Raw genomic sequence first — 27915 nt, 5'->3', positions numbered from 1 at the left:
AAATGCATTACGATATGGACTATATGAAGGTGAATTTATGGGTATTAAAAGGAAACAAACTCGTCCTTGTAAAAAATCTTAACTGGGATCAAACTGTAGTCTGCCTGTTGTAAACTCGACATTTACTGTAATCCCTTGACAGACTTTCTAAATATGTCTCCTCTCACAATAATCTACTCCATCGTCACAGAAAGCTCCATGGCAACTATAGCTTCTGCAACTCGCTGGTGAAAATGAGAAATCAAATGATATTTTAAATGCATTATATTTGTTCGTTTCACAATTACAAGACTTTTGCTGGTTTGAATGTAAAAAAAAAAGTATTATTTTTCTCTGGACTTTTACCTTTTCAAAGCCACTGCTTTCCCTCTTCTCACTCATAGCTCAAAAGCCTTTTAAGCTTGCAGCAGGTCAGTGAGGTGTGAAGGTGTGTTTTTCTTAGCAACCTGACGTAAGAAGCCCTGTCACAGGTCTTCCGAGGCACGCTTGCTTTAATGGATCCTAATATTGGAAAAAACAGATCTAACACTCCAGCTCAAAGAGTGAGCAATTGCCCATCAGAGCTCCTGGTCACATTTTCAAAAGGCATGCAAGAGCAAGAGAAAATGTATTTTTTTTTTTTTTTTTGTAGAATACAATTTCTGCCCGAGGGATTAGAACAGTTGATTTGATTACAAAGACAATTCTTGACCATTTTTTCTTTTCCAAAGAGCAGATGAATGGAATTAGACTTTAAAAATCATACATGATTAGAATTTGAATCTAATAGAAAATATTGATTCCAATGCTGTTTCTCGATCTGTCTCTTTCTCCCTTGCCCGTGTCTTTATGAGATTGCGTTCCGTTCCATGAGGATGGCAAGAATGTCTCTTCACAAAATACTTTTAACTCTGTGTGTGTTTAGGCCACGTAAGAATCAGAGCACCGTGTCCCAGGACACATGGGACAAGGCCTACACACCACCAGATGGCTCTCAGGGTGCCAAGGACAACCCACGCCACTCTGGCAACCACGGATCACATAACGGCTACCTGGGAACTTCCAGCTTTAATGCTCGCGTCCTCTTGGAGACCCAAGAGTTGCTGAGACAGGAGCAGAGACGCAGGGAGCAGGAGGCCGACAATCCTCCGGAACAGGGTAGTAAAGACCACACTCAAGTCCCTCCGCAGAATCCACCGAAATCCAAAGGTCCCTACAGACAGGACGTTCCCCCGTCTCCAACTCAGCTAGCCAAGCTCAGTCGGCTTCATCAGGGCTCAGAAAAAGGGAGGCAATTTTATTCCTGAAACCAAGGGACATATTGGAAAGTCAAGACTGATTTTTTTAGCACATTTGTTTATTTAAAAAAAAAAAAAACGAGGCAAGCAAGGAGACCAAATGCTGTGATATTGAAACCATTTAACCGCCAAACAATTGCACCAAGCAACTTTTACTGTATCTCTTCATCACTAACCATTTCAAGCTACAACCTATTGGAAAAGTGATGCGAAAACTGAATATTTTATTGAAAAGGCTCTGGCGCCGAAAGGGATTTAAAAAAAAAAAAAAAACTTTGTTTGGAGTAATGGTATTTAATTTTTTTAATGACACAAACCAAAATTCTTTTAGCTAGATGTAAAATAATGGCTCATAATATTTTCCTATCTAGAATATGCATGTACAGTAAGTGCCTTTTTTCCACAGTTATTCATCAGCTACCAGTTTTTTGTTTGGGGAAATTCTTTCACAAAATGTTTGTCACTTACATTGCAACCTGAAACAATTTGCATGCAGTCAACAAAATTGACATCCGGTTTTGTCAAAATTTGGAAAATCTCTTTTATAGGCGTTAGTGAATAGGGGTTTGTTGTGTTCCCCTCAATCGTTGTGATGGGATTTTTAGGTTCTTCAGTAAAAAGTTCACTAAAAAGAGACATTAAAAAAAATGGCTCTTTATGTATTTTTTTTGTTTACCCTGCAATCTTTTTATATATTACTTTATAATCCCGTCATTCAATGTCATTCACTCCAAGGATTCAATTTGATCGAGATCATTCAAGATCGAGATTTTTGAATGGCATAAATAGACATAATTTCCGCCTATTACTCTCCTCTGTCAATATTTATTGAAGTCACTCACCACTCAAGTTTTTTGCAATTTTACACCACATAGAATTCAATGCTTAGCATAGCATATCACAGGTGGCGTTTGCAAAGTTATAGCAAGGATTTGAATGGCATGGTGGTACATGTCATTTAAAAACCCAGAGATAACCAATATTTGGGTGTTAAAAGGGTTATTGACTGCATATTAATTCAGCCATTGTGGGGTTAGTAGCTGTTGAATATTTCTTTGTGTGACCTGAGGAATCCATGCATCAACCACAAGTTTGAATTGTTTCATCTAGCTTCACTTGATTTTTTTTTCCTTACTTTTTCTCCTTCACCAGACTGAAGAAATACAGCTTCAGAATTATTTTATTCCAACCCTGTATGGCCTACCCAGGGATTCCAGCTTTATAAATTGGGTCAGGTCAGGGTTATTAATTAATGTACCTCATTAAAAATGAATGCAGCCCTTTTGTATTCATTTTTTGTTGTCATGCGTTGCGAGGAGCGAGAAACGGCAACCTTGCTGGCAAGGTTTCGGCCCCGGCCTTGTCCGGAATGATTGGGATGTAAGTGAAGCCTGCTGGCCCTGAGGTGTCAGAGCTGTTCCTTGCTGAATATTTTATCAGTGCGGTCACATGGGAATCACAACGGCTCTGCAGTAGGTGGCCCCAGTCAGGAATAAAGTGTCTTTTTTTATCGGCGGGATACAATGGGGGTGATTTGGTTTCCCCTCTGTGATTATATCCGTTAATGGAGCTCCATTTGGCTCTTTTGGGCATTGTCAATAATTGGTGATGATTTTTTTTTCTTCACTATGTGCTTTTGGCTTTTGTGAGAATTTGATGGCTTTAAAAAAATGAAAATAGAATAATAATTTACAACACACAATGACTAGAATATTTGATCGCAGTGATGTTTTTTCCTTGCTGTATTTTTCAAAATTGTTTTCCACAATTTATACACTTTTGTATAGCTTTAACACAACAATCTACCATTCATTTTAATGTAACCTTTAGTGTTCATTGAGGTCCTGCCGATTAATCGGCCAATTATGGCTTTTCAAACTTCGTCCAAAAATAATTGGCCTAATGGCCAATCATTTAAACTTTTTACGCTTATGTATTGTAACCGATTTGTGTACCAGTTTAACACAAGTACACATTGCTGGCAAAATTACACATAAATCCAGACCTTGTAACCTTACCTCTCATGTACACAAGTAAGCATTACTGGGATACACATGCTATTTTCCGGAGCATTTAGAGGTCAATAAACCCGCATCAGCAACTAAAACTTATCTCATTAAAACGGATATTTTTAAACATATTTACATTTGACCCCTGCTAATGGACTATGAACAGTGAATATTTGCATACTATTGACAAGGACTGAAATGTATTAGGAGGACGATTTTTTTTTAATCAGCTGATTATTTGGTAACGTAATATTTTCTACCAAAAATCAGCATCCGCATCGGCCTAAAATATATCGGTCGGGCCCGAGTTACAGCCATAAAATAATTTTCTTTTAATTTTACGCCATGTCAGCTACGCTTCTTCAAGTGTTGCTAAGCACAATGCTTACTACGGTTTTAGCATGATGGTTCATCTTTCAGCGTATAAATATTGAACATTTGAGTCTCATTGATTGCTGCCAGTTGCTGAATGTTACAATATGTCAATGAATATGTCTTGGCATCCTTGCCGTATGAAGCTTTTGGCTCCGGCGTTGGAGAAAAGCAGAGTAGGAGGATAACAAGATGGGAGCTCTGACCTTGTCGATGATTCAGTCAGAGGAGTAATCGCAAGTATTCCTCTGAGGTTCTTTTCCAAACTCAAGGTTACCACTTTCCCTGTTGGCACACTGTCTATTCATCCCCTTCTTTTTTCATGTTGGATGTCTCTCAGGGCAGATTGTGTGTGCTCTGCATGGGTTAAATTGGCTGTGATCATGTGTTATGTAACACACTAAGGAAGGGCTAAAGCGCTTGTAAATATACCACTATATTTGTATGCAAATGTTCCATAATATGTGTTTATTATTTGCCTCTATGATATTGTTTTTGGGAGATTTTTTTTTCCTCCAGCGTAAAATATATTAGTACTGTTCCTGATCATCCTTTATTGTTTTATTATTTTTCACATGGTACTATGGTGGTGTAAAAATAAGTAAGCATCCTCACCTCATATAAAATATGATTAAGAGCTAATGTTATGCTCTTTTTTGTACATGCAATAAAGGTGTTTTTTAAAAAAAAAATAGTTTTTTTTTCATGTTTTCAATGGCCTCATTTGTCACATGCACACATCTGAATGTAGTTTAGGGGATTTATCAACTTGGACTACTTCATAAATGTAAACATACTGTACACACAAAATCTACTAGAACTAGAAATAGAATGCGAGCCGATGTCTAAGTTGGTGCTAATCGCTTCATAATCATAGGTGAATCTGACCACAATGACTGACACAACCATCAATTTCATACTTGCAGCCCCCCAAAAATATCCTCCGGATTGGTCATCTGGCTGGTAAATCATCGTTTACCTTTCTCTTAGCTCAACATTTTACAACGAAATGTCTTCAGCAGCTATATGGCTGGTCATTGGCAGCAAGTCAAAACTTTATAGGGTGAAGCCGTAATAAAAATATGCAGTGAAATTAAATCATCCCGGTCCCACCGTCCCTATAATCTCCATTCCCGATTGGAGATTTTATTGTTAGCTGACTCAACTTCTGAAAACAGCTTGTGATCCTTGAGATGGCGATGAAGAGAAAAACGTTAAAGGAAAGGCTAACGTCAGGTTTTAGATGTCAGCGGCGGTTCTTCATCACAGACTCCTTGCCAAACCTATCTTCAGTGAAAGGAAGGGAGAAGCAGATGAAATCATCCAGCTGGCCATTTAGAAAACACAGTCCATATCCATCCACTTGATGATTCCACTCATCTGGATACCACCTTTGGGGAAATAGGGTAAAATTAAGGTGAAGTCTGAGAGGACACCAAGCAACAGGAATTCATCCAGCTTGAGAGGCCCGGGCGAGGCTTTAACTCTTAATACCTTGTGGGGAGCTAAAATGCAGCGTCTCTGAAGTAGCTCAAACTTTGATCATCCCTCCTGAGCCGCAATCCAGTTCCTCCAATATTAACTTTGAGTGAGTGTCAATAGTGTGATATAGGGAGGCAAGATCCTGCAATTTGGTCTAGATTTCTGACACCGGTGCCATCTATCACTTCAATTTATGACCCCTTTTCTTTTAGACTAGAACTATTTTGTGTTCTCAGAGGTGAATGTCACATGAAGAAAATATAGACTGTATGTTATGTACCTCAGCTTTAAGTACAAGAAATCTAGTTTATTGACTCTTGTGTGTGTCCCCTACCTTTTCATCCATCCATTTTCTAGAGCTGCTTATTCTCAAGGGTCACAGGCTTACTGGTGCCCATCCCAGCTGACCTCGGCAGTAGTCGAGGGACACCCTGAACTGGTTGCCAGCCAATTACAGGGCACGCAGACGAACATTTACGCAGCCAATCACACATAAGGCTAATTTAATATGTGCAATTCACCTGCAATGCAAGTTTTCGGAGTGTGGCAGTAAGTCGCAGTGCCCAGAGAAAACCCATGCGGGCTCGGGGAGGACATGCAAACTCCACACAGGAAGGCCAGAGCGAAATGGATTTAAACTCAAGTTCCTGAACTGTGAAGGGAGATGTGCTAACCACTGATCGCCCGAGCCGCCCTCCCACCCCTCCCCCACGTTTTTATTTGGTTACCATGCCTCCTCCCATTTTAGGTAACTCTCTTCCTGCCAATCTGATTGTTTTCCCCACCCAGATTGCTCCCACCTGATCCCCATTGCTTGTGTGTGGTTGCCTCACGAAGACTGTTGTTTTGTTTTTATCCTATCCTAGTTGGTCTTGTCTATGGACTCGGAGTGCTAAGGTCTGTTTTGTTTCACGAGTTACTGTTAACATTGGCTTTATTTATACATTCACATTTTCAGTTATCTGTTTTTTCCTCAAATAAACACAGAAAATTGTCCTTAGGTGTGAATGTGAGTATGCTGGGTACATCCCACCGCTCAACACAAGACAGCTGGGACAGACTCCAGCAGAACCATTACATTACTGAAGATTTAAAAGGGTATGGAAAATGAATGGATGGTTGTTTGTGGACAACGTCACAAGAAGACTTTGCCATTATTACTTACACTGACATTGTTTGTTTTGTCTAAGATTGTTTGTTTTGTCTCACTCTATTAAATTTCACATCAACCATGTTCTAATAAAAGTTTGATGGCTATGTCTGAGTGTAAGCAAGGGAAAGAGGCTCAAGGAACAACTGCATTAAAGGATGGTACAATAGCAGCGGCCTTGTGTGAGAGTGCTCCAAATAGTGAAGACAAAAGGGGATGGATGTGACTTGAATTACAGCAAGCCCACAGGGGATTAAATTTTGTTATAATGCTTTTGAATCTTGAAGTTTAGACAGATTTATAAGTGCAGATACCAAACAATCTCGAGTAAACTCCTCTCTAAAGCTCTGTTGAGATTTAAAGTCCAATAAAATGCAGGCATCGTCCCAGCATGGTGTCCAACACTGCATGGAACAGATTGGGTGCTCTTCTATAAGCCCTTAAACCTTTATTTCTTTATGGTCCATGAAGGTAGTAAAACTGTCTTTGGCTCTTACAGTGTCCCCATTTCCGTGACAATCGTACTAACGAATGGAAAACCGTCAATGAGTACCAGAAGAATGCGGGGACATCTGAAAGCCAGACCAATAGATCCATATATGAAGAACAGGTGGTGAACAAAACCCAAGATGGTAAATTTAATACCCCATCTCCACAGAAAGGAATTTAAGTACCACCTTTTTCGAACTAAAATGCACCGGATTATAAAACGCACCTACACAAATTTGACATGTTTTGTCATGTACAGGTTGGATTTTGCGTCTATTTTTTTGAAAATGTTGTCTTTAGACAGAACATGCCTTCATTTAGAAATAAGAGCAGCACCAACACATTTTCAAAATAACAACACACTTTGATTGTTAGAATACTGCAACTACACAACACTAACATGTCTGATTGCATTTACTAATCGAGGGTGCCCCTGGAGCTTAGTAAAATTCCAGTTCAAACTCAAGATCAATACTTCGACAGCGTTTTCCTCTGCCTCTCTTTGTCACCCCTGGTGACTGTAGGCTGCGGGGTTCAAAGCATGAGAAAAACTTCGTGTTTTATAACCCGAAATTTACCATATAGACACAAAGGTTCTATGTTCATCCACATGGAACTGGTGTTTTTGGAGCCTGAATGCAAACATTTTTAAAACAACCCTGTGTTTCTGTGTCTATAACAATTGGGCATTTTTCCCGAGATGATGATAGTCTCCATTGTTGTATAAGTGTGCTAGCTTTGCCGATAGCATTAAAAACATTGGTTTGTTTGTTTATTAACCCTACCCAGTCTACAGATGTTCTCCTTTCTACAATAGTTTGTTTCACATTGCCTGCCATCAAGTTACAGTATGTTTACATGCCAAAGGGGTTTGTCTTTTTTTTGTTTTTTCTCCCGTGAGGGGTGATATGTGACTTCCATGTGACACAATTATCAATACCACTTCAGGACAGCATATATACCTGTATGTTTTCGGAATATAAGACATGGTCTAAAAAAAAACAAAAAAGGATTATTTTTGAAAATGTCTACACATATAGGTTGCTCTCTGTTATAGGGCACACTGGGTCATAAGGTGCATCATGTTATAAGGCACACTGTCATTTGAGGTGCGCCGAGATATAAGGTTGGTTATTTGGTGCACTGGGTTATAGGGTACATTACAGCCATTAAAGAAACAACGTTATCTATCTATAGCAAATTATAGAGCTAATAGGGTGAACTTTATTTGTCCTTAATGGGTGGTCGAAATGACTTCATACATACCTCAAGCATTGGAAAATATAAAAGAAATAAGTCGATTCAATTTCCCTGAAGACATGGCTGATGGTGTTTTCGTCAGTGTCTCCCAGTTTGAGTTGAACAGTACCCTCCAATCTGCTGCATCACTCAGACTTTGAAAGCGGAAGCCAATTCTATGATAAACTGTGGTCAGAAATCCTGACAGATGCAGAAGGGAAGACATTTGAGGCATTAGCTAACATCTGGTGTGTGTGTGTCTGTGTACAAGAAACGATTGTATTTTGTAGAACATATGAAGTAACATAAGGACCTTCTTTGAACCGTGAAAACTGAAGCGTTTGCGGTGAGACTTAAAGAGGTATAGATAACAGATTTACTCAATATATGAAGCACATGAAGAAAGTACATGAAATGTAGTGCTTGGTATTTCACCTCCCCTTTTCCAGTGGTGTAAACATATTTACTGTTCACCGTGTGAAATCAGTGACATTTTTTAGGTAGAACAATTTGACCTTAAAAGATTTTATCCATATACAGTACACACGCGCATCATGAAAACAACGGCCTCAGAAAAATGCAGTTGCAGAGTGAAAATCATTTGAAATCCTTTTCATCTCTCGCCGGTCAGCAGTGGGCGCAAAAAAGTAAACAAGAATGCGGTTTGCTGTGGTGAACAGTGAGTAAAAAATAACTAATAAACACAACAAGGAGCATATTAGAGAAGAATAACAACCTTTTGAACACGAGGGGTTCCCAAGTGGGTTTCCCTTGAAGGTAATGGGACCTGTCGTATTCCACACTCTCAAACACGAAGTGTAGGAACGTTCGGGACCCCGTACTTTTCAAGTAGCCTGTCAAAGCAGCAGATTGAAAACAGAAGGTGTTCGGAGGAGCCGTTTGATTGGCGACACATGGTAAAAGAGCCCATTAGGAACGACAGAAGTGGATTTTCTTGCAAAGGCGCCTTTGATTCCTCAAACGCGTGTCTTGAAGGCATCTGCCCTGCATGAGGCAACAATCTCATGCTCATGCGACTCACTAGGGAGTCGACAGAAGTTCTCGGTAAACATATACTGATCTTTCAAGGAGACACTCCTGTGAGGGGTCTAAGTAAATATAAAAATAAATTGCAATTCATAACCGTGTGCGATTGAAGAATTACATGATGTTGACCAGCTTTGAAATGGTAATTTTTTTGTTTGAAGTGTTCTCCTACAAAAAAAGTAGCACAATGAATGCAAATATTAGCAATAGTTGTTGTTTTGATCTCTTGATAATCTCTCACTAAAAATGCCAAGTGTTTTTGTGTAAAATATGTGATAACATCTTTAATTAGTCTCCACTTTGCTGACTATATTTGTACACACTGTGAGTTTTCATCGAAAAATTTCCTCTGTTTTAACTGTACACATTATTAGTCAATTTATGTTCTTTTTGGTAAATTTATATATATATATATATATATATATATATATATATATATATATATATACACACATCATATATCTATATATATATATATATATATATATATATATATATATATACACACACATCATATATATATATATATATATATATATATATATATATATATATATATATATATATATATATAATACACTTTATGTTAAAGGACATAAGTTTTATTGGTTAAATTTACCAAGAAATGTAGAAATATTTGTTGGTTCTATGACAGATTTTCATAAGTGTTCAAAATGAGTGCCGCCTTTGACTCTGCACACGTTGATGGCGATCCTGGCGATTTAGGTATGCATAAGCAACCCTTTTCTTGGAATTTATGGGGTCAAGTTATGTATGTTGTTATGTAGTTGGTGCCTTCTTTGCAAAATTTGTGAAGAAAGCACTGTCTTCGGTGACTGAGTCCCTGCATACTCTAACACGCAAAATGCCTTTTCGTTTGAAGAGCACTTCTTAACCTGAAATGATAGAACTGCTTAACGTCACACACACAAACATGAAACATTTTTATACAAACTGAAAATTTGAGGTCATTACAACAAAAATTGTCAACATTTTTAGCCTGCGAAATGGGGTCAAACATTATATATATATATATATATATATATATATATATATATATATATATATATATATGTATTTTCCTAAAATCATGCAATAAATTGCTGTATCTATTAATGTGAGTGTGAATCGTGGTTGGTCTATATGTGCCCTGTGGTTGTCTGGCCACGAGGGTCCACCCCCCACCTCTTGCTCAATCAGCTGGGCCCCAATTCACCTGTGACTCTAGTGAGGCTAAGCGGTACTGAAAATGGAAGGAAGTTTCTATATTTTATCAGCTGGGATAACTAATGTTTTTCTACGACCTCAAAGTAGGGCATGTTAGGTCTTATGAGCCATTCAAGTTACCTAATATGGTTCCTTGCCAGATAAAAGTGTTCACTATCCAGTCCTGATGATTTCACTGACATTCCAGTTATTTACCATCAGCTTCACATCCCCTTTTCTTCATTGCTATCTTGTCAAATGACAGGCTTGATGTTTACAGATTCCTAAAAAAAAAAAAAAAATTTCAGGCAGCACATTCAGTCGAAGAGAACAGAATAGGTTCAGTAATGTGTGTCTGTATGAAATCTACATAGGAATAAATCCTGTAATCTCTCCTCAGTTTACACAGTAGAGTGGCTGAAAGCAATTACTTCTGACAAAGAATGCCCCCCTCCCCACCACTACCACCTCACACACACACACACACTTCCTCCAATCGTCCTCCTTGGCTTCTACCATTCCCAATGCCTAAAGTTAATCCTCTGAACTTTCCAAAATGTCTTCCTCTGCTCCTTTTTTTTCCCCCTGAGTGCAGGCTGCAACGCCCCCCCAAGATATGACACAAACCGGTGAGGCGATTGAAATAGCTGTCAAAAAAATCCCAACACACACACACACACACACACACACACAAAGCTCTTTGTTCTGCCTGACCCCCACACTTCCCCTTTTGCCCTCATCTCGACACGCAACCCAATTCAGAGAGAGAGCCACATCAAGTTATTATCTCTTCTCAGTGGGATCCTTACAGGTGTTGAATGATGGCCACACGAGAGGATGGGGGAATGTATGGGGGTGGTTTTGGTTGGAGAAAAAACAAGCGGGGGGAGGAGTAAAACGTGATCAAAAAGAAAGAGCGGCCTTTATTCTTTTTTCGACTAGCATGGGGTAGGACCTGGAGTCTACTACTGGTGAATATTGAAAGATAGTGGGGAAATGGTGGGATCTCAACACCTGTGGGCTACTACTCTGGGAGGTGGGGGGATAGGGTGGGACGGGGGCGAACATCTGTTGCGGTCACAGCCGAGAGAGTCGAGAGGCACTGATAGCCTTCAACCCTGTCCAGAATTGTTAATGGCGTCGTTCTGATGCATATTAAACACATACGTGACCGTCTTTCAGACATTAATTGTGAATTTTCAACTACATGCTTCTATATGCTTTACATATCTGTTGTTTTGTTTTGTTTTTTTCTTTTTTTTTTAAATCGATTTTTCATTTAGTCGTTCTGGTTACATGGATGCCCCCACACCAAACAATAAATACTCAAAGTGACCGTAATTAGATTAGTTGTTTTGTTTATTTGTTTTTTTAATAATAATCTGAGCTTTATTGGCGATGTAACAGAGCATGGATGATGAATTGCTTGCTTATCAGAAGCAACAACGCGGCAAGGTTACAGGATCTTACGAAAGATGTTGTTAGCTAAGGGGAAGGTTATTGGCTGGATAATAATTGTGCTTGCCAATGGCTCTTATTTCATCCTGTAATGTTTTCCTGAATGTGATTTTGGACACTAATACTGGTTAATAAATCACTTTTATGAAAACACTTGTTTTTAATGAGATAGCAAAGCTGCATGGTTATGCAAGTCAGAAGGCACAATTTAGGTTGTTGTTGGTGACATAGTTTGACCAGAAACAACTGTTTTTAGTAAAATATTGTGTTATATAGTATAAAATTATTTGCATCTGTCACATAAGCAGAGTTATGGCACACTAATGCACATTTCTAGTTGGGAATGATGGTAAGAAATGTGAGGGAACGAGCTAGACTACAAGCAGTCAGTTGGTTGTGTTAGTTGCTTGTGTTAGCCCAGTTTGTTATCACATGATTTTCAATAAAAGAAGCGAGCAGAATGAACCAGCGGCTGAGTCCATCCTTGTTCACATACAGCAATATTACCAGAACGTTCAAAAATAACACACTATGCTTACATTTTCTCACATTATTTGGAGCTAACATTAAGCTGTGTCAATTGAGAAACGCATCCAGGAGTTCTGCTATCGTAAATCATCAAAACATCATCAAAATGTAAACAAATGAGGTACAGTAGTTTTTTATTTTATTTTGCATTAATATAGAGAGTTGCTATGTCGCAAAACCAGCAATTTTCCTTCGGCAGTTATCATCCATATGGAAGATGTTGCAAAATAAAACCACAAAACATAAATTCTTTTCCAAAAATACAGGTACTTCCTCCCTCTTAGATAAAACCAAGTGCATACAAAATAATAATACCAACATGTTCTTGTGAAGAAGACACTATGGAAATCTTTGCTTTAATGAATGTAAAAGATGAGTGAAACTTTACTGTAGAAATGGGTTTTTGAAAACAAAACTTTAACCGTGGCAGTTTCTTCTTAGTGTCTTTCATCTAACATTAAAAACACCAAAATATAAAATGTACCCACCAGTTTCCAAACCACTTGTTACAATTTGCTAATAATGTTGACATGTTATGATAAGCTATCAATCGCTTCTGTTGAGTTTGTTGGCCTGTTTGAAACGATCTTCATTAGCAGAGTTTCACCATGAAAATCAAAAGTCAAATCGATTACAAATCCCTTAACAATCGGACGTTATCTTGCTCGTCACCCCGATTATACGTTTCTAACCGCTTTGTACGCAATATTTGTTTGTACCTTTTGAGATGATGCAGATGTTAAATTTGAAAACTCATGCATGTTGAATCTCCCATCTTTCCAGGACACGTGCTTTCCTCTTCAGCGAGAGCGTGTAGCTTTAATGGTGACAGTGTTTTGTTCTTCGCATCTCTTGGGACAGATAATGGGAAGCGCTCCCCTCAGTGGCGAATGGGCCAGAGGACGCTCTGTAAACATGAGGGAATGAAGATTAATCACACACTAGAGATAGTGCTCCCACTTTAATAATCTGTATTGATTACTGTCACCTTACATCTGCACCAACAGCTGCTGCGAGACGGGCCCGTCGCCCAAGGCTGGTCCACTTTACACATCCCCTGTTAAATCGTTCTGTATTCACAGGAGGATGGATGGATTATTGTAAAAACACACCCATAAATCAATTTTTTCAAACATTTTCTGTACAGTTATCATGTTTGTATTATTTCTCGACCTGACTTGCTCATCTTGACTTGAGCTCGCAGTTTTATTTTCTAACTTGGTTGGATGTTCATTTCATGGCAATTTTAAAGCCCGTGACCACCCGCTACTTTTGAAGCCTATTTCCTTTTGATCGACCCTTTCCAAGTAGCCTATTAAGGGGGAGCCTTGATCTTGAACTTCATTTTGATCTTGAACTTTTGAATTTGTATTTACTGTGCATAATCATTAGACACTTTGTCAGCTTTTTATTACTCCCTTGGGGAATATTTATTTCCATCCAAATAAATGGAGCTTTTCTTTATGAAGCCTGGGTACACGTACAATGTGTGAATAAGAAGCGTGCCGTGCCTGAGGGCACCTTTTCAAACATCAAAACAACACCGACAATTGTTGTAGCCGTTGTGATATAAAACGGGGGAAAAAAATCCAATAATATCTGAACTCTGACCCTGAGGCTGATGTGTGGTTGTGGTGGTGAGATGGCTGTTGCACAGACAGCACACGTGGGTAATGAGAAAAGAGAAACTGCGATGTTATTTCGAATGAGAACACGCAGAGTTGTGACCCCAGCGTGGCCTCTCCACATCTTGAGAGCCAGGGGCAGGGCAACTGTGTAAGACAGAGTCTTTTGGGGAATTTTTGATTGGCGTTTGCGCACTGTTGATCTGAGCATGTGCAAGAAAGCTGACGTGCAATATACAGTAACTGTCGCTGAGAGATTGAAATTTTGTTGGAAATGGAGAATGTTAGAAATGGCAAATGTATGAGGTTAGATACAGCCTGGCCACTTTGTATACTGTCAATAAGAGTACTTTTGAAAAAAGGCTAACATCCCTGGTTAATTGTTTTCCTAGTCTTTTTTACATGCTACTCCCTCTACAATTTTTGACCGATTTTCACCATTCAAACTTCAACATATTCCAGAAATTCACGCAACATGTGTTTCTATTTTTCTCATTCAAAAAATGCACAGTTTCGAAATAAAATAAAAAAACATCTCAAGCCAAAATAGTCCATTTTTTTCCAGTGATTTTCCCTCATTATTTACATTCTTTTTTTGGACCGATTCTTAGCATTCCAGCTTCAACATTTTTTTAAAATTCACTCCAGGGGTGCTATTAGTTTTGTAACTCCATAAATCCAAAAATTCACACCAGGTGTGCTACTATTTTTCTCATTCCCAAAATGTTTGTTTTTTCAAAAAGCAATTCAATGAAAAGTTGTCCATTAATTTCTGAAGAGGTCCAGCACTCTCATTATTATTTACCTTTCATTTTATTTGTACATTCAACCCTACAGAAAAGTTTCAGGGAATGCTTTTCAATTTCAACATGCCAAAGTTTGGCACATACCAATATTACAAATTGTTTTTATTCCCAAAATATCCAGCATGCGCCATTTCTTGTTTTTGTTTTGTTTCCATTTTCTAGTTAAAATGCATTCATGCCTATTTCTATTTTACAAACTCCAGCCGTTATGCTCTGCTCTTAAACCATTGCCAATGTCATTTGTTTTTATGAAATTAACTTGAGTTGAAATTGTATACATCAATACAACTCTGTATTGGTACAAATGGCATTGATTAGTGTTAAATTTGATTTTAAGTGGAGCACGCTTGTAATTTATGGCAACAGGCTTTTTCCATTGGAATAATTACGCCATCTTGTTGTCACCTTTAAGTACCTGTATGCACTCAGTCTATTTAACGACTATTCAAAGATCTCCATCTATTGTATAATCACGTGGCCAAACAACAGATCAATAGAGGCATTTATTTGGAATGACTTCTAAGGGAATGCTTCGTTGTGAGCTTTCAGGGTTTGGAGAAGTAAACGTAAGATGTGATGGTTAATTGTTTGCTGCTAATGATAATGATGTAGCAGCAGCACATCAATGTGCACGTATTGACCAGCTACTTTTTCTTCTGTAATGATCTTGTAGGGATACACGTACGCCGTCATTTTGTTAAAGGTACATAAATAAAACATGACCTGCAATTGTAAGTTGCCTGTCTAGTTTAATGATCACGTTGCCACTGTCATTAACGATGCTTTATTCCTCCTATTTTAAGTTTACGAGGGAGCACGTAACGATGTGTTAGTTTAGCAGACTTATGACAAAGCCTGCTATTATTTGTGTCATACGTTTGAGGTCCACATCTCAGAAAGCATTAGCTCATCCACTGGGTTCTGCAGTGTGTAATAATACTGACTATTTGGTGTCAAAATTAAAAAGCAAATGTGATTATGGTTTTATACTGGCTGTCTAATAATTGTAATTCCCTGTATGATTCAATGGAAATCAGATACACATAGCGGTATTTACATTTAAATTTAAATTTTAAGCAGATCTGTATGAGAAGTCATGTGACACTCCTAATTAAGCCGCCTCTGCTGCACCAATTTGACATTGAAAACTGCTCAAACGATTTTTATTTCTGTAATGTTTAACCGCCCAAATATCAAAGTCCTTTAAAAATTATATTTTCAATGCTAAAATATAATTTATTGTACATTAATTTCAAATTGTAATCTCCACAATTGAAAAGAACAAAAACGTAGCCTCCTGGCTGAAGATTCAACACACTTCCTTTAATCCACTCATTTATTATATTGTACTATATTGTATTATATTTGTATTACATACATTTATAAAAAAGTAATACAAATATCCAATAAAAAAACACACACACATATATACATATATACATAGATATATATATATATATATGTGTGTGTGTGTGTGTGTGTGTGTGTGTTTTTATTGGATATTTTGTATTTTTTTTTTATTATTTAGTTTAAATAAAAACTTAAGGGTATGGTAAAAGTTGTCTTCAATATATCAGCTTGACCTGTGCAGATCAATCCACAAAGCGAGAAAATTGATACAAAAGTAACCATGGTTGTCATATTGATACTGACGAGTAGGTATCAATCCCTCATGTTTATTTATTCATTCGTTTCTTGTGCTTCTCCTCACCCAATCACTTTTCAATCCAATTTTAATTCTAGTTTCAGATTTACCTGAATGTTTATTCCAATTTTTCATGTCTGCCTTCCTGCATATATGCTATATGGCTCATATTATATTACATTATATATATTTTGTTTTTTTTTTAAATGATTATTTTAGTAATAAATTCCAATTAACTACTAAAATAATGAATTACTTTGGGAATTTCTCTACTTAAAAAATCAATCAGGTAAAGAAGCACTAAAGCATAGGGCAAATGCCATATTACTTTGTGAACCTAAAAGTGTTAAATCTTGGTATCGATTAATACCAAAATCTCAAGTATTACACATCTCCATTGTCAATTGTTGGCTCTTAGTCATTGTTCATTTCAATCCAACTTGATCAAAAGTTGCCGTTTTCTCAACGGTTCAAGAACAAGCTCCCCTTTTTTAGAAGGGCAAGGATTAGTATTACAACCCTTCTTTACACAAAGTGATCCAGTGGTAGATAAGACTGATCACTTTCCCTAACTAATCCCACTTCACATGGATCTTATAATAATTTTAAGCAGGCAATCAGCAATTTTCAATGGATTATCCTTAGCGAGTAACCTTGCCAACCGTATTAATCTATTACGAGTCACCCTTGTGTAATTTCATATTAAAGTGGGTGACAATTCATTAGGTGGGTGCGGCAGCTTCCGAGTGCTCGATGTAGTGCAATTACAGGCCGTAGTGAGGGGCCCTGACCCCGGAATGACTGCACAGTCGCAGTGACCAGGGCAGCTAATGGAAGTAGAGGACTGAGGGGACAAGATGGCTGTCATACTCTCCACTGAGGGGCCTGACCACGCTAAAAGGTGAGGACGGGTTTCTCGTAATTATTTAGCGAGGACACCAACTGGTACATTAGGGCACACAAAGGAAAATGGCCATCGGGCATAAGTACATGAGAGTGGTGTCAGGAAAAAAAAAAAAAAGTTTTTTTTTTTTTTTTTTTAAGTTGGCCTTGCTTTGTGCTTGGTAGTTGATTGGAGTGTGTGACATTCAACATGAGCGGAAGCCAAGATAAATGAAGGCAATATACGTTTTACAGCCCAATAAGATGAAGACATTGCACCACCTTAATGTGATAATTTATCTTTAAGCATAGCAATATTCTACCAAGCCAACATTTCATGGGTTGTTTTATGTGAACTATAAGCTATAATTTCAACAGCGGAACAGCCTTTGAGTGAAGCCCCCCACCCCTGTTTTCTCAGCTGCATGACCGCACAGTTTCACCCCCCACCCAACCCTCCAAAAAAGTGACATTTTGTTTTGTACAGATGCCCTTTGAAGCATAAACTTGGCCGTTGAAGGACAACAATTAATGACCCCAGATTCATAATTTTTACGTCACTATGTCAAGAGTTTTGGCCACATCTGTCTGTGATGGTTTCATAATATTATGATGATTTAATGTGCTGCCTCCTACTGTGAGAGAATATCAGCGGAGCCAGAAATAGGGGAGGAAGACAGATGATGCACAATGCATTCAATTTTATTCTTTTTTTGACTGCAACACAGCACTCCATAAAAATATTCAACTTAGAACTGAATTGCAGTCTTCTGAAAAAATGAAAATATGTATCTGTTACTCTTTATGCAGAATAACTCTTACTCTTTATGCTGACTAACATTGCTGTATCTTGTTGAGTTATGTAATTTACAATCTACCCATGGTTATGTACAGCAGCACCATCAAAACAAACACCAATTAAAACTCACAAAAAGGAAGAACACCGAAACAACGATGATCGTATTTTTACTCACCAGTCAACTCACTAAGTTTGATATTTGAGACTTTTTGATTGAAAATCCTGTTGAAATGCCAATAGTTTATAATTAGTGTTGTTGAGAGAGAAAAAGAGGATACGATTGTAACTGAATAATGTCTCTATGATCTCACCTAAAAAAATTCTGGAGAAAAAAAAAAACCTTTAACTCTTGTTTTTTAATTTGCATACAAAATATTTATATTAAAAACAAAAACATGATTCAGTCATTTATTCTCAGCCTTTAACAGATGTAGTCTGAAGTAGTGCTGACTGCAATCTTTGCTTTCAACCAGACGAAGGGTGCCATCTTCTTTTGTGACTTGCCAAATAATTAGAAAATACAATTAAAATAAAACATTGCCCATCTGGCCATCATAGACTTGCTCAAAAGCGAAGTTTTCTTGAGTTTAGTTTGATAAGCGCTTTGGTATGGCTCGCTACGTTTGCGTCTTTTTTGCTGTTGTCAGCTGTGACTGCAGTAGCAGCTGAATGCTTTACATTAATGAGGTAGTCTAAACTTGACCTGCTTCTGTGCTAACAAATACTAAGTATGCATATCACTCTTTCTTTATCAAAATGTTGTTGTTTTTTTAGTTAAATAGACCATTCATCTGACGGACAACCCTCATAAATTCTTCCATTTCCAATTCTTTATTCTGCCCTCCCATCCCACAATCGGAGCCTATCAGGTTAAACTCCATAAAAATCAGTCAGTGTTCACTTCAGATGTATTTGATGTTTACTTTTCAACCCCTCACATCTCAATCACAAGAAACTAATGCATGAAAATGGATCAAATCAGAATACAAGAAACAAAGTTTGAAATTAAAAATGTTCTTGAAGTGATTAAAATAACATAACTTTTGCCCTCGCTGACGTTACAGCTAACTAGGCAGATAAGTCAACTCCTCCAAAAAAGACACCTGTTGGTGATTCTTCCCCTTTTTTAATCACTTTAGATGATTTAAGTAGGTGTAAAACTGAAACAAGAAAAACATAAAAACTATTTACATACCGCGGCAAATAAAATACAACAAAGTAACTAACCCACTTGAATGCCGCATGACATAGCACGAGGCTAGACAAGCATGCTAACAGTCGCGCGCTAATGTGCTATCCGCTAGCTCGATGCTAATCGCTAACTCGATGCTAATCACCATTAGCGAACTGATTTCGCCCGTCTTTATGATACAAACATTCAAACAATAACCCCAACGTACGTGTACAACTCAACATAACAAACATATATACATACAGGCTGTGCTTGGCTCAAGACTTGAGGACTTAGTGAGTTGTCGCCATTCAAGAATTCCCTTCTTGCGCGATGGGAAAACAGGAAGTGCAAGATGCAACAGGATCCGGTTGTCCTTTCACATTCACGCAAACATTTAAATGAACGAAACGAACAGTTTTGTAACAGAAACGGTACAATGGCTCATAAGGAACCGGAACAGTTCCCTTGTTTTGTAAGTCATTATAGATCGCTGGCACAAATACAGTAAATGTATGATCATACATTTAAACACTTGACAGAATGTCAAGGGTATGTAATAAGTCAGTCTCAGAGTGGCAATGGCCATGGTTACTAAACCTGTTAAATTCGCAGAAAAGTTTATCTATACTCAAACGGACACCCACTGGTAGGAACATGTCTCACCACCTTAGTGGGTGTTGAATCTCACAGGTTAAACATAGAGTGACAAGCGTGGGCCGCCACTCCACCTGTTATTCCTCATCATACTGGTCGGGATGTAACAGGGTCAGGCACAATAAACACAGACAATGGGCCAGATGATAAAACCACTAATATTGCAACAAATATTGGAAGAAAGTATGGAGTGTGGCAAACAAGCGGAACTTCTTTTTTCTTTATATGGGAAGAAAGCCAATATCCTACCATCAGGTCCCTTAGCAGTCTGACACTATCATTGCTGGAACATGCTCAGTTGAAAAAATATGTGACTGAACTTTGTTTTATTTATATACTTGTTGGCGCCCACTGTGGCTGCCGTTTTCTGTTCACTTAGGTGAAGAGAGTAAGAATTTCACTAGGTGGTTTCATGCTATACATGTGAAAATTCTTTAACAATATATATATATATATATATATATATATATATATATATATATATATATATATATATATATATATATATATATATATATATATATATATATGATAGCACAAATTATTTCATGGACCCCTTGCAGTCAGGCCACTGCTCTATACAATATCATATAAACAACAACAAAAATGATAACTTTTATGAGATAGTCCTTCTGTTGTCCATCCAACTTCTTTATTAGATTTTCCTTTTTACAGTTCCATGTGTCACTATTTTCCACCAACCTCATGACTGCTCCAAACTGAGACTTAGATTTTTTTGTTGTAATAAAGGCTATTCATCTGAAGCTAAAAAAAAAAAGTACAAGCTTTTAAAAACATCCAGTAGTTTTTGTCATTTATAGGCCTGTACAAATGCATATGGAATTACCATTCCTTGTCATATTCCTATGATTTAGTCAGATGCAAGACAGCCACTAAATGGGTCTGCAGAGACATATGTTCTCCCACTTACTTATATTTGTATAGTCTAACATAACCGAATGAGAGGAAATCTGGACTGAAGTTATGTTTCATCGATTTTCTGGAACAGTTAAATCACAGCAAAGAATGCAGTTAAGTCTGACATACTTAGCATCATGTGAGACGGATGAGTCCAGACATAGAATTGAATGACGCCAGATCCAAAGAAAAAACTGTCTCTGTGAGTCAAGGCTGAGCTTGGTCCAGACTGGGAGTCATGCGCATGGTTTTAAGGGGTAGCTGCTGCAATAGCTAAGCTTTCACCTCTGCTGATCTGTTAAACAGGAACGCGACTGCCACTTGGGTGACAGTGAGCCTAGGATTAAGAAAATGGGTTTGGGTTCTGGTGAAGCGTTGCCAAATGGTGAGAATGAAGGCAAAATAGTGAGCAGTCAGGCTCATCAAGGCTTGAAAAGAGTCCTCAGTTGGATACTTCAAAGTTTATCTTGGATGCTCCGCCAGCTACGGCCAGCGAAAACAGATCTCAACAGTACTGAATACGCTCCATTTGAAGTCTTAACAGGTAGTCATAGATTTATGACATTTGCAATTTATGAGTTTTTGACTCTATGACTGTGGTCGCAGCTTGTCTACGGCCTGTTTTCTGACTTTAGTGCGAAGATAAACTATTTATAGAGAAGTGGTTCTGCGCAAAACTGTGCAAAGAAATTTGGGATTAATCATTAAAAAAACATCATGTGTCATTCATGCCTGATTTATCAAACTTTTAGTGGTATCTCTCTGCATTTTAATTATGCAATATGCTCTTATAATGTGCTATTAATTTGAAAAGAAGAAACATTAAAAAGCATTAAACATAGGATGCATTAGACCCATAGAAACCTTGTTAAAATTTCGACCATCCGAAATAATCAATATCCTCTGTTGGGCATTAATATTTCATAATTGCTCAAGTAAGTAAATTAGTTGACTTCTGGTGTCACATGCAATAATTTGGACATGGAAACAAGAAAGTATTTGAATATTTACTGCCTCTAATATATCAAGACTGTTATGTAATACCTGCAGGCATACAACAGAGTAATTTATAGTAGTACAATAAAAAAAAAAAATTGTGTCAAGGAATTAATTAAGGTGCAGATAGCAGTGGTTCCAATGCCTCGGAGAGACAGAAAGAACAAAATAGATTGAAGTCATTTAGCACAACTTTCAAGCATAATGGCAACATTTAAATGCTGCTAAACAGTCCCTTGGGTGAATCCACACAATGATTGCAACTTTTTCCTTTTGTAGCGACCAATCCCACTCGCTCATCCTCCTATATATATTTTTTTCAGCACGTTAGCGTCTTCAGTAGCGTTTCAATTGTGTTTGTGCACATGTGTGTAGATACACAAAAAGGCAACGCTCCTTGATCTCCAACTGATTGCCGGGGCTTTATTGCAGTGACGAAGGGTGACAGTAGCTGTCGCGGTTGTCAGACGGCTCAGCCTGGAGCATATCAAACCGCGGTTTATAGCACGACTTTTGACACGCTCAATCGGCCATTAAAGACAAATCACTGTCAGCGCTACATCGCCTTTGACAATCAGTCATCAAAGGGAGGAGCATCATAAATCCCATTGAACCCAAGGTTATTGGGAGGGAAGTCAGATACAGGTAATTTCAGGTACATGTTGTATAAATACTTATCTTTCTTTATGGTCTGAAAGACATATGGTGTGCCGTCCTTGGCATGCCATAAGCTTTGCTTTATGTTAAAGTTGCTCCCATAACAGCTTGACTAGTCTTTCTACAGTAACTGTCAGTCCTGAACCTGGATAGAAAAGTACAACGTGGTTGTTGAAATTGCATTCAACTGACAATTTAGGTTGGTAAAGCAACTGTTTTTGGGAAAATATTTTTTAAAAGTGTGTTATACTATATAATTGGGGAGTTACGATAAAGAAGCAACCATTAGTATATATATATATATATATATATATATATATATATATATATATATATATATATATATTTGGGGAGTTACGATAATATATTATTTGGTATCTGTATTTTTTTTTTACAGCAATTACCACATAAATAAAAATAGAGGTTATATTGTTAATGAGACATTTCTATCAGGAGAGACTGATAAGAAAAATAACCAGAGTAGAAAATTTCAATTAAATTGTGTGATTAAAATTGAACTTGAACACTAGCAAGACTTTGGATGTACATACTGATGATTGGATTTAAATATCCTTTATAGACATCATTCTTGCTTGAGCAAATTTAAAAAAAAAAAAAAAACACTATGGATTAGCGTGTGGCTCAGTGTTACAGTAAATAGCACGTCCGCCTCACGGTTAAAAGAACCTGTGTGGAGTTTGCACTTTCTCCCCGAGCCCATATTGTTTCTCTCCGAGCATTCCGCCTTCCTCCCACACTCTACAAACATGCATGGCAAGTGTATTGGACAGACTAATTTGTCCTTGGATGTGATTGGGTGCGTGAACAGTTGTTTGTCTCTTTGTGCCCTGCAATTGGCTGGCAACCAGTACAGGGTGTCCCCTGCCTACAGCCCGAAGCCAGCTGGGATAGGCACCAGCAAGCCTGCGACCCATGTGAGGAAAATAGATGGATGGCTGAATTAGTGTACTGGTGGATACAAACATTAAACTGTAGGTACGCAGGTAAGTACGTAAATGTATTTTAATTAGAAGTGTTTAGCGAAAGGAGGATTTTTTTTTGTTCCAAAATCAAGTACTTCAGCACCTAAAATAACTATTTTAGCTCTTAATTGCATAATTTAATGTGTGTGTGTATATATATATATATATATATATATATATATATATATATATATATATATATATATATATATATATATATATATATATATAAAGTCATTGATTATTAAAGTAGAGAAATTCCCAGTGTAATTGGTTACTTTAATTTAATTACTATAGTATTTAATTACCTAAAGTAATCAATTACTTTAGTATTAAATTCATTTAAAACCAGACATTTTCTGACCTTTAGTAGAACACTTGAAAAAAAGAGAAGGGATTTAATGATATTATAAATAAATAAAAAGACAATTATTTATTGGCACTGAATTCGTTAAATGTCTTTTCTCATCAAGCCATTTTATTTTATTCGAAATAAAATATCCGTCCATCGGCCATCCAAACCTCACGAGAGTCGTGGGGGCGCTGGAACCTATTCCAGCTTTCTTCAGGCAGTGTGTTGGCTTTAAAATTCTCTCGTAACTCTGAAACTGAAGAAATTTGAAATTTGGTTTCGCTCCGCAATCCAATCTATCAGAAACAATTCCAGGACCAGACTAGCCCCAAGTTTAAAGAGTTTTCTAGACCTTCGACTAAACAATCAAGTAAACATAACATCCCCTGACAGTTTTACAATGAAGTAAAGGAATTTGAAAGCACGCATACAAAGCTGATGTAAGAGGCTGAAACAACAGTGAAAGAAATCCCTTCAAATAACCCGCAGCTGAGGTGTGAGATTGAGTTGTGCTCTGTCGACAATGGAACATAAAAGTTATCATGTAACACTGCACACATGGCCTTGCTCCTCATAAAACATCCATTGCAGCTTTCCAAACAGCTCCGGCTTTCACAGCAGGTCAAGTATATATCGGCGGAGAGGTGCCTTTGAAATTGTGCGATTACTGTTTCAATTTAGAACTATATTGTGGACTGTTGGCGATTATGAAGACAAACATTATACCGTAAAGTAAAAATCTGAGGAAAGTGAATCAGCAGAATGAAACATAAAAGCTCTCTGCCATTCATATCACAAGGCCCATAAAAGTTAATTCCAGGGTCAACAAGCAGCTGATGGAGAAAGAAAGATGAGCTAAGGTGACTGAGAGGGGTTGCTGGAACGCTGTAAAAAAGAGATGAGCCCTAATCCCCTCAACTTCCTCCTGAAGGCAGCACTTTTTTTTTTCGCAATTCCGGATTTACTCTTTTCCTGGGGAGGGGATGTTATCAGCTGATGCTTTCTTCTCCCCCTATCCCCTTTTCCTCTCCCCCACTCTGCGATGCATCTGCCAGGTGTGATAAGGCAGACAAACTTTTACCTTTTACAGGGCTATTAAAACCATTTTCCCCTGCAGTTTTGAAATGATTATCGCCTTAGGCCCACAGTTCCAGGTTAGCTGATAGTTCACCTCCATCTGGCTGTATCTTTGTGACTCTTTGAGGTTCTAGTCTGGCTGGGTGGTTGAAGATTATATGCATTTACTAAACAGCTTGAATATGGGGGGGGCAGCAAGAGATGGGATGCGGAGAAGAAAAAAAAAAGGGGGGGGGGGGATTGAAAAGCGCCGGGCAGCCACAATGCTGCGGTGGGTGATAAGGGATACAGTGACAGCTCTTCCACTTGCTGTCTAAGGCTTGGATTGACTTAATGTGAGACACATTGTCAGCAAAAGGCCAACTGCATTCATTCTTTATTGCTTTTATGTAGCATTTTATGTGCTGTGCATTAATATACAGTAAAATAGCCATCTTGAATTCAAACACCTTTGCTGTCTTTTAGCAGAAAAGCCAAGATCAACCTAAAAGGGGTCATCATAAAGCAGAAATGGCCATAGTTAAAAATGGTTTGCGGTAAACATCTGTTAGGTGTTCTGGCACAAATGGTCTGCTAACATGAAATCTTCACGCTAGCAATTACTGTTCTTCAAATCTGGTGTCGCTCGATATACAGTGTTTATCACCAGAAATTTCAGTTGCCAGGATTAATCTTCAGAAAAAATAACATTACATAACATAACATAACATAGGACTTTTGTTCAAAAAATGACTTTTAGTTCTAGAATCTATGCCTGGAATATCTATTCGCATTATACAGTATTATCAAGCTATCCTAAGCAATTTTAGTATAGATTTTAACTCTGTTCTACCTAACATATTTTTCAAAAATTTCCAACAATAGAAATTCCATTCGGAAATTTATATCATTGTATGGGGCTAATTCAAATCTTTTCAAGCATAAACCTGATAGGAAAAGCTGACTCGTAACGATTGTTTGACAGCAGCTTGTCCTCAAAAGAGACTTGTTTTTCTTATAAATGATATGGTAAATGCAAGCATTTTGTGTCATTGTTTAATTTCTTAAAAAAAAATGTTTACAAAACCTGAAGGGCGGAGCATAGGTCAATGCAAATAAGGCGCATAAAGTGCCAAAAATCGATTCACATAAGAATCAAGATTGCCAATCAGAATTGATTTTAAATGTCACAAAATACTTGTTGTAAAATAAAAAAAATGAATAAAATAAACCCGCTTCCTGTCGGCTTCCGTGTAACTACGCCAAACGCAAAATAAACAAAATAAACATATAATGTATGGACATCACTGTAACAAGTAAGAATGTTCATGTGTACATGGTCTGAGGGAATGAATCGAGAGCTATCTAGACAAAATGCTTCAACTCAGGGTTGAAGAGCTCATTAGCTCTGTTCAGGTGCAAAGAGACCTTCTTTAGCAACTTTCTTACATAATAACCTGACACCTACAGCTGTTATTTCCTTCGTAAAAAATATATATTAACATTCATTTAATTGCTCTTGAGGAATTCCCTCTCGAGCTGACCTCTGCTACTACTACAGCGTAATTATGGAGACTTGTGTCAGCCAGACAAATCCTGGAAGGTCAGTGACCTTCCAGTCAGCGTAAAGAATTAAACAGATGATAAAGCCGGTTTACAACATCCTAATGATGAATTATCAGCCCATGGAACCCACAAATTAATTTTTAATGTAAACCTTTACAACAACTCATGTGGGAAGAAGTGAGTATGTGGTTAATAAGACCAACAGGGAGGCATAAAGGTTACGATAAATGGGGAGAAAAAAAAAAAACATCTGGTGCAAATGCTTAGAGTTGAAGCCAGTTTGAATTACAGGTGAAAATGTTTTATGGTTTGCGTCAACTGCAAAAGTATTAGTTTCTATGATTCTTTAAATTAAAACTTCCAAAACCAATTTTTGGTACAGCTAATGAACTCTCATGGGTATATGTAAATGGCTCGTATTGTGGAAATTTAACTTTTTGGAGCTTTTAACCATGTTATAATGTTAATTTATCTCCCAAAGTGTCACTTTCCGTCATTAACACATTTCTAAGAATTCATTAATTATTCTGCGCTCTGACCGAGCAGATAAAAATTGCATGCGAGATGAACAATAACGATGACAAGCCCTTGTACTGTCCCTGTACCGTCGGTGTATGGGTAAATGAACACTGAGCTGTTGTTATGAGTAGTGGATTCCAGGGGGCTGATTTGATTAGCGGACAGGTGCTATTGTGTATGTTCTCTTGACACATCTTTTGCTTTGTTGGCACTCCAGTTAATTTCATTGTCAGTGAAGCACCTGCTATTGGCTTCTTCATCCATTGCACCTCTCACATCCATCACTAATCGCTACAACGTTAGCTTTGCTGTTGTTTTTTTGTCTGGGCGGTCATTTTTGAAACGACTTCATAAAGGGGGCTCGGCAATCACACGGGGAGAGGCGTGTCATAGAAACTCATATTTCATAAAGAACTAATGTGAGCGTGTCAAAGGTAAGATTTATTTATTCATATGCATATATTTAACTTAAAATCTCATGATATGGGCTATTTAAGTAATCTAATTATATTCTTATGATTAAAATCTACACACAAAAGAATCAGGAAATTATTCAGATTGCAAATTAATGAAAAACAAAACATACACTTTCAGGACAGGGCACTTTATCTGTTCTGTGAAAATTATTTGCTGCTCAGGATGTTCAGTGCTGTTTTTCTCTGACCTTGCAGCAGTCGCCTCTTTGTTATTCTAGACGACAACATCGCAAAACACCTTTGACTGGAGAAGCTTCCTTAACAAAAGCATGTTGCCAGAAATTGTTTCAGCAACTTGGCAATGTTGTCAAGTGCCGGCACACTGCCTTCCAACGCAATGTTTAATGAGCTATATTTAGCTCTATTCTTAAGTCAGTCTTGTCCATGTTTGCTGGCTCCAAACACCTCAGTAGGAGTCATTTAAATACTCAATACTCACAATCATGAGGCTTTAAAAACACAGTAGGCACAGGCGCTGTCGATTATTTCATTAATCCAAAGAAGTTGTAGCGAAACAGACCAAAAAACAAAAACAAAAAAACATTGCATT

The 27915-nt window shown here is 37.6% G+C and overlaps 1 protein-coding gene and 1 long non-coding RNA gene across 5 annotated transcripts in view; one reads left to right on the top strand and one right to left on the bottom strand.

Annotated features, from left to right (window-relative positions):
- LOC148407777 (partitioning defective 3 homolog) overlaps positions 1–4343 on the top strand; it is a 217593-nt gene extending 213250 nt beyond the window's left edge. The window contains exon 24 of the mRNA XM_088402015.1: positions 905–4343. Coding sequence (XP_088258141.1) covers positions 905–1286 — 382 coding nt within the window. The 3' untranslated portion in view covers positions 1287–4343. The remainder of the gene's footprint in view (positions 1–904) is intronic.
- LOC148407776 (uncharacterized) lies at positions 716–19557 on the bottom strand. Of its 4 annotated transcripts, none has more exons than XR_015863619.1 (7): positions 19450–19557; positions 13251–13327; positions 12977–13164; positions 10413–10555; positions 8755–8872; positions 8046–8219; positions 716–1282 (listed from the first exon to the last, which is right to left on the bottom strand). It is a non-coding gene; the product is annotated as an uncharacterized LOC148407776 (long non-coding RNA). The 4 variants fall into 4 exon arrangements; XR_015863617.1 differs by lacking the exon at positions 716–1282 and adding an exon at positions 4895–5049; XR_015863618.1 differs by lacking the exons at positions 716–1282; positions 8755–8872 and adding an exon at positions 4895–5049.
- Positions 19558–27915: the final 8358 nt, after the last annotated feature.

This window comes from Hippichthys cyanospilos, chromosome 19 (assembly GCF_059441005.1).
Source record: "Hippichthys cyanospilos isolate Australia breed blue-spotted pipefish chromosome 19, RoL_Hcya_1.0, whole genome shotgun sequence".
Classification (NCBI taxonomy): domain Eukaryota; kingdom Metazoa; phylum Chordata; class Actinopteri; order Syngnathiformes; family Syngnathidae; genus Hippichthys; species Hippichthys cyanospilos.
The sequence above is the reverse complement of the archived record's forward strand: the minus strand, read 5'-3'. Positions and strand labels throughout refer to the sequence as shown.